This window comes from Quercus lobata, chromosome 1, assembly GCF_001633185.2.
Source record: "Quercus lobata isolate SW786 chromosome 1, ValleyOak3.0 Primary Assembly, whole genome shotgun sequence".
NCBI lineage: Eukaryota > Viridiplantae > Streptophyta > Magnoliopsida > Fagales > Fagaceae > Quercus > Quercus lobata.
In genome coordinates, this window is record NC_044904.1 from 11,863,955 (window position 1) to 11,874,677 (window position 10,723).

Sequence of the window (10,723 nt, forward strand, 5' to 3'; positions counted from 1 at the left end):
AAGAGGAATTAATTTCTGGATGTAATTCTGAAAATTTTAAACCAAAATAATTGACTGATAGTTTTTTATAATGTCGCATTTCAAGATTCCATTATCGGAACAAATGAAGAAATTTATTTATCGTAACATATTATATTCCTAAAATTCATTTTGGAACTGGATTTAGAATAAATCCTATTCCTCAAAGGCTTCAAAAAGAGGAATTATGTACATTTAGTATATGTTTGGATACCGATAAATTTCCCAATGTTTTGCATTTCCCCTTTTTTTTTTTTGAAAAGCATTCTGTGACTCGATGTCTATGGTTTGTTTTCAAGTAAGTCCCATGAATAGTACAAACCTATTTTTTTTCAACAAAACTTTCATTAAAAATGGACCCCATGTCACTATTCACAAATTTAAAAATTATTTTGTTATAGTGTTTTCAGTAAAATAAACGATATTCAAACGCATCCTTAATATACACAATTTTTCAAAGAATGTACACAAAAATGAATTTAGACTTACCAATCAATTTTTTTTTATTAATTTTTTTTCAAGTTTGAGCAGTTGATGTATAGGTTACCAAAGCCTCCGGTAATTTGAGCATGCCTTACTTCATCTTCACTTTTTAAAACGTAACCTCCCTATGGTTTGTAGTTGCGTTAATTTTTTCATCTAAATTAAGGGAAAATGACAAAGTACCAGAAGAGTCCCTTGATTTGAATTTCTTCGATGAATAGAAAGGTTGATATACAGGTTTTCAACCACGTTGCTGTGTTGTTGGTGGGGGCGTATGGGTTGGAGAGGAGTAGGTGGCTAGTTGCTTCGGGAGAGCGTAAATAGAAGGGAAACGAGTATTTTTCTCATTTTCTGCTAATTTGGGAAAAAATAAAATACTTTGCAATTTAGTCCAAACTATAGGAGTGTAAACTTTACATGTGAAATATGTCCAAACAACCTATATTATAATTTTCGCTTAATAAAAACTAAAAAGTACTATCATTGGAAAGGTGATCAGATGTAAATGCTATACAATCTCCTTGCACACTTCCAGAAAGGTTATTTTAAAAAACAAAAAAGGAAAAAATCAACAATATAAAAACTAAATAATAAACAAAATTCCAGCATGTGGATCACAAAGCCTCTTCCAATTGATTATGAGTGGTGTGCATTCAAAAGAGCTCGATACACCATGTCAATGAATTGATTGTCCTATATCACAAATACAGAGTTGATCAGAAACAATGCAAGAAGCAGCTTAACACAAGTAGGAAGGCTTTTTTTAAGCAAGATTTACTTGAAAAAGTTTAGAGCATGATGAGAAGTATGATGGGAAAAGAAAGAAATCCCCACTATCCAATTCTAACAAATAGAAGAGAATATTCCATAATTGAACAAGCAAAGTTAGTCAGAAAAAGTAAACATAACTTGAGATTTGCTTATTTCCTAACAATCATATGTGTGTGTTAAGGTTATGACAACTACATGAGTTAACTCAGATGATAAAAAGAAGCGTTCCAAGGTCAATTTGACTAAGCTGACCAATCTAAACGACTAAACCATCTATAACACGTCATTTATAGACCCAAGTTCCAGGAGATTAGAATGCCGCACATTAATGATCAACACAAATCTAATCCCAGAAAAGGCAATAACAAGAGAGAGCCTGTGAAGATTGTGGAAATAATAGAAGGGCATGGAAAGAATATAAAAATCAGAAACAGATAGTTCCTTAAGTGATGTACTTTTTTTTTTTTCCTTCTAGTCACATAATATATGAACTACAGATGTTTTACTCCCCTTGAATTTGCCCTATTTTCATTTTGTTACTGTGTTTAGTAGTGTCACTTTACACCCTTAAGGTTAGTTTCATAAAAATTTCTAACAACAGTCAGTGACACAATGCCCCAAGAAGGTAACATCAATATCCCAGCAATTACAAAAGGAAATATAGCAAACACTAGGGAAGTGGCACTTCCTAAGCACCGGAACTTCCAAAGCAAACGTAAGGGCTGTAAGGTTTAAACTGGTCATACCACTACGCAGCATCAGATTGTTTACACGACTTTCTCTTTCAGAAGGTTGTTAAGTAGTAATTGAATACAACAAAGCAATTCCATGTGCAACAAACACTAATGACAAGTATGCCTTAAATTGAGTCCCACACTCAATAAGCAGAAAAACCAGTCGCATGCAAGCTCAATTATAAGAAAGCCACCAAAAGATGACAAATACAGAGTCTGGAACTTAAATTACACCCATACAACCTTAACTCCAATTCCTTCAATTAATAACCATATTTTCAGTACCAGGGGATACCGATTTTACTGAGGAAGTGATGGTATTACAGAACTAGAAAATTGGTTTCCTTCAATATCCATATAAATATAATTGACTCCTGATTATTTATTTAACCTCAAAAGTCCACATTCTTCCGTGCAAAATGTCCAAAAAGCATTCAAAATTTCGAATAGCAAATTTATGATCTATCAGCAATCAATCAGCTATCAAAGAAGCTTAATGATTTCATGCAAACACAAAACATGACTATTTTGATAATTAACAAAAATTTTAATCACAGCCACCTGAGTCATGTAACTAAACAAACTAACCTGAACAAGCACCAAAAGTGCATCTCGGACTTTTTCTCGGTTTATAACTGGTCCATAGTTTGGAGTTGGAATAGGAGAAGGAGCGAGAGATGGTGGAGGATTGGGAGGTGGAAAAGGTTGTAACAACGGTGCACCATAGGGGCGTTGTAGGTTGTGAAGTGGAGGAGCAGAAGGCATGGATGAAGAGACAAGTGGGATCATTGTTGCAGAGGAAGGAGGAACAGAAAATGAAGAAGGCTTTACAAGATTAGCGGTCAGGTTGCTGTTGCTGTTGGATTCAGGAGTATCAAGGTGGGGCATTAAAGGAATAGATGATGACAAAGGAGGGGGTGGTATTTGCAAGGTGGGCATGGTTGAAGCAGCAACACTGACCGGTTGGGAAGGTGGAGGGACCATTGCAGGGAACTGGTAAGCTTGTCCAGATATTGCAGCATTTGAAGAATTACCAACAGTCATAGCTGCCTGCAATATGGTAATCAATAGATTCAGTACTACTCAAAAACAAAGAAATTATATGTGAGAGAGAGAGAGAGAGAGAGAGAGAGAGAGAGAGAGAGATTTGTGTTTGGTTGTAAAGCAGAAGTTGAAGTTTAAATCCATGAAACAAGCAAATAAAATCAGCCTACCAACAAATACAGATATGAAGAATGCATCTATATAAACATTAAGGCATCCATTTTTGGGTAAAGGAGACAGAAATCGAATCTAGAATACAAATATCTTGGCTATAAAAGAAAATAGTGATACATCTACATGCATTTGAATTCAAGTTCCTCTTAGAAAACAATTAAATCAATAGAAGTCCTTCCATCGAATTTGTTTCATATCCCAAAACAGTGATTTGCACATCTATGATGCAGATTAGGCAACTTCCTTGTCATACCATGTGTCAACATGGGATCTGCGTCCGATCTTTACTTAACTGTGACACTTTTTGATCTGATCTAAAAAGAGGAGCTTTCTTTAAAAAGAGAGGAAATTTTTCAAAAAATCATTTACAACCAAGAAGAGAGGATTTTTATACCAAAAGCTGAAATGAATTTATTTATTTTTCTGCATGGAAAAAAGCTGAAATAACTTTGATAGAAGACCATATTTGATTTTTGAGAATATTATATGGCTGCACATCATATTTATGATGCTTGCACCACAGTTTATTTAAGGCATGATATACAGGTGAACATAAAAAATGCCATGAAATAATTCACAGAACCAGATAACATTGTCCAGAAGAGTACAACATACGTACACTGAAGAAGTTCACAAAGGAAGGATCATCAGGAACATCTGTGACATTGGAGGCAGTTGATGATGATGGCTCTAGAGGACCGTCCATAACTGCCAAAGTTGGGACTGCTTCCAGTTCCTCAAACTCACTGCAGTGAAATAAATCTGAAAAATTATTTCTCGCGTTTTTTTTTTTTTTTTTTTGGGTGTGTTTTTTATAACAATTATACATAAAACAGATTACACAGAGGGTGAAGAATGAATATCAAGGGTGTCAGCCAAAGAAAACATTAGAATATTACCAATAAAAATGAAGGATGCATGGAGGCTTTTATGAAAAATGTAACAAGGAAACTTCACAAGTCACAACTAGAAAGAAGTAAAACTACAGGTATAGAAACTCTGCAACCATTAGAAAAATGCAGATGCAAGTCCAACACTATCAGAATGAAATGAGGACAATATTATTATCATTATTTTTTAAAAGGCCATGCAAGTGATGATCAACATAAAAGCACAATGCTTTATACAATTTTTTGTTACTTTCAATGCGTAATTTACATATCATTCAACAATATTTATATATAATAATAGAAGTTGTAGAAGATTCTATAAAGATTGCCACATAGGCCATGATATATATCAGAAAAGACCGTCACTCAAATGAAAAAAAAGTAATATTACAGCCAAAATTTAAAGTCAAATAAAAATTAAAACATCATCACTCTTTCTTAGTTCAAAATATTTTTAAAAAAATCCATAGAATGGATTGCCAATTAATACCTTTTGTTGGGAGACACCTTTGACTTTTGAGGCACCTTGGAGTATGCATTTAGTATCCTGCAAGCATAAAAGAAATTTAAAAAGTGAAATAAATAAAGTGTTTGAGGTTTTTTTTCTTTTTTCTTTCATCTTTTTTTTTTTTTTTTTTTTTTTTTTTTGTTGTGTGTGTGTGTGGATAAGTTGAGATAAAATTATACATAATAAGTTTTTTGTTAAATGGATAACATACATTCATTTCAGTTAAAACCAAACAAATATTTGTAACAACAACATCAGGAGGCCTATGAATTACAAAAAATTATCTAGAACCAAATGCAAATGGCACTTTGACGTTTATTTGACATCAAAGTAATTCTTTGTTCGAAACATAATACAGATCCAGTAAGACACAAATACTCTAATATGTCAAGGATAAGATCCTTTGGGAACATGCTAATAACTAATTGAATTCATTAAGATGTGCGTGCGTGTACTCAGGCACACATGCATGTGTAACTAGATTTTCAAATATTCTATTATGTAGATGTATTGATTAATTGTGTAAAAAATTCACAATTAATACATTTGTGCAAATGTGTGGCATGAACCCTTCATGTGTTTTTAGTCATAATTTACATTTCTATTCTATACTTAAGAAGGTCACATGTATCTGGTACTTATCCAAGAGTTACATTCACAAAGTGTAACTTTTAAATCAAATATTTAATAAATATGTTCAAATGAGAGTAATTAATGCACTAGTAAGAAAGAGTGGGTTGATCCATATAGAGGGAACGAAAAAAGGCAGAGGAAGATAAACATAACATTAGTAGAAGTAATAAAAAAGAACATCAATTAAGGAAGTATCAAAGTGTATGAATTTAGATAGAACAGAATGGAGTAAAAAAATACATGTGGCCGACCCTAACTAAACTGTTGAGAATCCATAGCTGACCCAAAATTTTGGGACTGAGACTTTGGTTTTGTTGTTATTTGATAAATTTGTGAAGTAAAGGATAAGTATCAGTAAGGATCCAAAAATATAACTTTCTCGACCTTTTAGCTATGATTGAGTGTAGAAAGCATCCAAAAACATATGTAGCACAGATAAGAATACAACTCTCCTAAAGAAGTATCTGTGCAACATAGCCTTTATATATGTATGTTCACATTCATAAATTTATATGATAAATTGAAGTGAGAGAACTCAACCATATCCAGTAATCAGAATTTGGAAAAAGAACATGCTACAATTACTTCTCATCACGAGACCAAATTCAACGTGCTGTTACTATTTTTCATCAAGTGACAGAGTTATTTGTAAACATACAATCCATTAGAACCTTTGAATAATTTTTATTGATAATCTATGGTAAATTGATCTGAGATCCATCAAATAGAACAAATCAGATGTATACAGCACCTTTATACATAGGACTGAACGAATAGCATTGTCAACCATCTAGTTCCTCTAGCCTCCTCCTAGCAATGTTGGACATATAATTTCATGGCAAGCCACAAGATCAACATTTCACAGGCTGGTAAAGAAAGCTGTTGATGAAAATGAAACTTTAGAAATTTTCTAGCTCAGTTTTCCACTCATAAGTTTCCAAGAATGGACTCCATCCAGAATTTTATCCTCTCCACAAAACTAACAGTTTATTCATGACATCCTTAAAAACAGCTTACCATAACATTCAGTTATATATAGATGTGTGTTCCTTAAAAAAGCTTACCATAACATTCAGTTCTATATAGATGTGTGTTCCTTAAAAAAGCTTACCATGACACTCAGTTCAATATAGATGAGTATTACGCTGTTAACGGTAGAAGTAGAAAATGACCCAAATTCAGAAGCCAACATTATTCCAACTATTAAATTAAGATGAATGAAAACCAAAGTTTTCTGAAATGCTGCATCCACTTTCTGCCAAACTGAACAACCAATGAAATATTTTCGTACAGCAATTTTCATAAGGACAACTCCATGTAACAAAATCCTAACATGCAAAGTGATCCCAAAAGTCATCCCACCAAAGTAGAAGATCCTCGTGCTTGTCCAAAAAATTTTATGTCCTAGAAGACAGACACATCTAGTCATGCAACGCACACCAAATATTTCTGAACTGGTGGTGTAAATCCACAAACCTCAACATAATGGGTGCAATCAAACATGGGCATATTAAATATCCTAATATACTTACATGAAATGCACAAATCATCCACCATTGCAATTTGAGAAATAAATAAATGCTCAATTGCTGAAAAAATGACAAGGGGCTGACCTAAGAAAAGATCCCAAGAAGCAGCCTCTCAATCATTCAAGTTTTTATTTTTTGGCAAAATTGCAATGATTGTGTAAATTACTGGTAACTATCTCTATGATCTATATCCCCACACAATAATCCTTCAAAAATGCATTAATGATTTGGGTTCACACTATACACCATACCGGTTGCAATCAAGACATTCCTACAACCTTGCCATGCTCCTACTTAGATGTCACATAAGAACCCCAAAACTCATTGCAGTCTGGCCTTTGGCCTGATAGGGAGTTTCCATTTACTGATAAACAGCCACCTCTTGCACATTATGAGTCATTTGTGACTTCACAAATCAGTCCTAACATTATGCTAAAAAGACCCTCACTCCATGAGCAGCCTAGCCAGTTAACCACCCTAATGAACCAAATGGTTTTAGTATCATGTCATTTCTTTTAGATATAAAGGTGTTACGACCCTATTGGATCAAGTTATATCATTTGCCTTTTACTACAATTTTTCTATGGGTAGAGACTGTGCTCTATTTCAGAGAATGGACTCTTACTGTAATTAGCAAAAGCAATGTAGCTTCACCTTCGGTCACTTTCAAGACAAACAATGGTAACAGAAAAAAGGAACTCAATGGCTGAATTGGATAAAGAACATGGCATCATAGTTAAATATCTTGCTTAAAGTACACCAAGTTACAAAAGATTATATTTTTCCTCACATGCCCCACTGAAACATATCCAAGAAGAATAATAACAAAAAGATATACTCCAAGAAAACAAGATATGACAGCCATGCTATGCTAACTAATTTGCAAACTAGACTGAGTACCAGATTATGAGGCTTCAGGCCTTCACAAATATAACAACCAGGATCTTTGATCTTAAATCAATACTTTATAGGCAAATTGGCTTTTCACATCCTTTAAGACAACATTTAATCAACAAGCACAGCCTATTAATATAGTACTTCACTTTAGGAATATATGAAATAAGTAGAAAATCCAAGTACAAGTAGATAGAAATAAAGATTAAATAACATTAAATATATCTCGTACCATTTAGAAGGATGCTAGAAAATTAAATACAGAATCATGGCCAAGGCCAACAACTGCCTAAGATTAAATAGCAATGGAAAGATTGCACTAAGTAATATTTTGGGATAAGCAGCATTCAGTACACTGCAATGACCTATGATCCACGCAAATTTACCATGACCTTCCTAATCTTCTATTGGGTACAAACAGTTTCACTGCAATTTATAATAGAAATACTGCACCAGATTAAGATTAGGAGGTAGGGGGGAAAAAGAAAGAAAGAAAAAGATTATGTAATGTTCATACATATCTCCACATTAGCACACAAGAAAAGCTACAACAAAACATTCAAGACAATAATTGCATCAAATAAAAGTCCAGTTCATACAGTTCCTCCACAGACCATAAAATGGTGGAACAACTTAAGGCCAGATCCCCAGAAAGGGTCTTATTTGAAGTAATGAGTCCATGAAGGTCCATCAATAAAAATGTTGAGCTTAAAAAATAAACATGAATCTTGATTATGTCAAATTAACAAAGTGTTACGAGATTATGAAGTAATATAGAATTAGTGACTATGGAAAAATTTCATTTTTTTACCTGTTAAACAGATTTGCAACGTCTTCACATTCACGTGCATTGTAAAACCAAATGCCATTCACTTCTTGGGAGGCATTTCGATATAATAAATATGGAGCCTGGACTTCATACTCGAAATCTCCCAATAGATTCTCCACCAAATTATCTGTTTATATCAACATACTTAAGTTCTTCAGTTCAACAAATGGAGGAACATATATGCCTGTTACACTAAAGCAATCTAGTAACTCTGAACCAAATTGTTAGCAGCAACATGTGAAACTTAATCCTACTTAAGGAAACGATATTGAAAATGGTGCATAATCATATCAAATGATCAATTTCAATCCCCAAATCAACGTACTCATATCATTGCCATTCTACCTTTAAGCCTACAAATCAAGGTGGGTAAAAGTCAATAATTATTTTATGCATCAGATATCTGAATCCTCCCTCTGACAACGTGTGGGACCCACATACCATGAGAGGGAGGATGCATGTATCCTATACAAGAGATACCTTCTCTAGGCAAACTAAAACCAAACCCGAAAACAAAATATGATAGAGATTGTATTAGTATTACTTTGCCTCAATGCCAATGCAAATGCCACACAAAATTGTTAAAAATTAAAACTTGGTGCACCCCAAAAGGCAATTCTTTTACTTTTTATTTTTTTATTTTTTTAATAACATGTGGAACCTTTCTAAAGAAGAGACCTTTGGACTCGCCTTTACCCAGTAAAACCTACGGGCACCCAACCCCACCCGCCAGAACCAGTTGGCAAGTAATCCAGGGGCATTCATCCCTGAGTTCCTGACAGACTATGCAGTTTATCAACTCTATTAACCATATCACAATTGGACCTAAGATAATAGAAATACTACCAAACAAACAAGTAATTAGGAAGTTCAATCAGCAAAATAAGACAGCATAGAAATTCACTAACCCGTATTACGCCGATTCATCACAATGAACTGAAACCGAGGTTGAGTATTCCTAAAATTCACATAACAACAAAAAATTTAAAATTTTTATAAAAAATTCTTAACGAAACCACGCAATTAACATTAACAACAACCCACAAATACAAAAAGGCCCAAACAATTTACCTCTTGACGACAAAGAGAGATCCTTCGACGTCCTTGCGGCTCTGAAAATGAACCCAAAAAAAAAAATCAGAGAAAGCGAAGAATTTGAAATTGAGAGAGAGAGAGAGAGAGGCGAACCCATTGGCTAAGGTCGATGTTGAACTCGTAGAAGGTGACGTGAGCAGCAGTGATGAGGATCTCCTCGACGAAGGGATCGATTCGCTGGAGAACGGTGAGGTTGAGGAGCTTCGTGCTCTGTTGGTCCAGATTTGGCATTAGCTTCCCACTCTGTTGTGACATTTTTGCTGTTGTTGCTGTTGATGTTGGGACTCTGTGTCTGTGCCAACAAAAACCCTAGAGTTTGGGGTCTCAATTGCAGAGACAGAGAGAGTGAAGAAGAAGAAGAAGAAGAAGAAAGAGTTGCGTGTGTCAATTTCAATTGTCGATGCCTACTACGACCACCACCACCACTACTCAGCGAAAGCTTGCTACCTAAGTTTATTCTGCAAAGTTACTATATTACCCCTTTTTTTTTAACCAGACCCAACGACTATTTACCGTTGGAAAAAAAAAACACAAAGCAAAAACAACAAAAGAAAATCTCTTACATAGCTTTAAAGCTTTTGTGAGTTTGTCCCCTCCATTTGTATACTAGATATGATAGGGGTGTCTAAAACTGAACTTGTGTCCGCATCGTATTATGTCCAATGCTTAGATGCATTGGGCGCAAACCATGTCCAAACCAATTAATATATCCATAAGTAATTCATTCGCTATTCATAAAATATGATCTCTTCCTTAATTTACAATAATAATCACTTTAATTATTTTTGTAGTTTTGAGAAGAACATTGCCATAATTCAATGTTCAAGTTGTATTAAATATTCAGCTCTTTGGAGTAACGACTATAAACCTCATCTATTTATTGAACAAATAATAAATGATATCTGATTGATACAAAATTTATCATGAATGTTAAAGATATAGAGAATATGTAATTCAAAAGTAAAATTTTCAAAATATTGATTCAATAAAAAGTTATTAGACGATGTAACTTTACTTAAAGTTATACTGTGTATAACTTAATTTTGACTTAATAAAATTTACTTTAAGCCTTATAATTTAAGGGTAGTACAAAATTAAATACCATAAAGTTTCAAAAATTA

General features: G+C 33.8%; 1 protein-coding gene across 1 annotated transcript; it reads right to left on the reverse strand.

The window, feature by feature from the left end:
- Window positions 1-863: 863 nt before the first annotated feature.
- Window positions 864-10,128, reverse strand: LOC115978971 (mRNA-decapping enzyme-like protein). The gene is made up of 8 exons (XM_031100905.1): window positions 9,696-10,128; window positions 9,579-9,619; window positions 9,416-9,465; window positions 8,490-8,634; window positions 4,605-4,661; window positions 3,844-3,970; window positions 2,595-3,056; window positions 864-1,194 (listed from the first exon to the last, which is right to left on the reverse strand). Exons 1-8 carry the CDS (start codon window positions 9,855-9,857, stop codon window positions 1,138-1,140), a joined length of 1,101 nt encoding a protein of 366 aa, XP_030956765.1. The 5' UTR covers window positions 9,858-10,128; the 3' UTR covers window positions 864-1,137.
- Window positions 10,129-10,723: the final 595 nt, after the last annotated feature.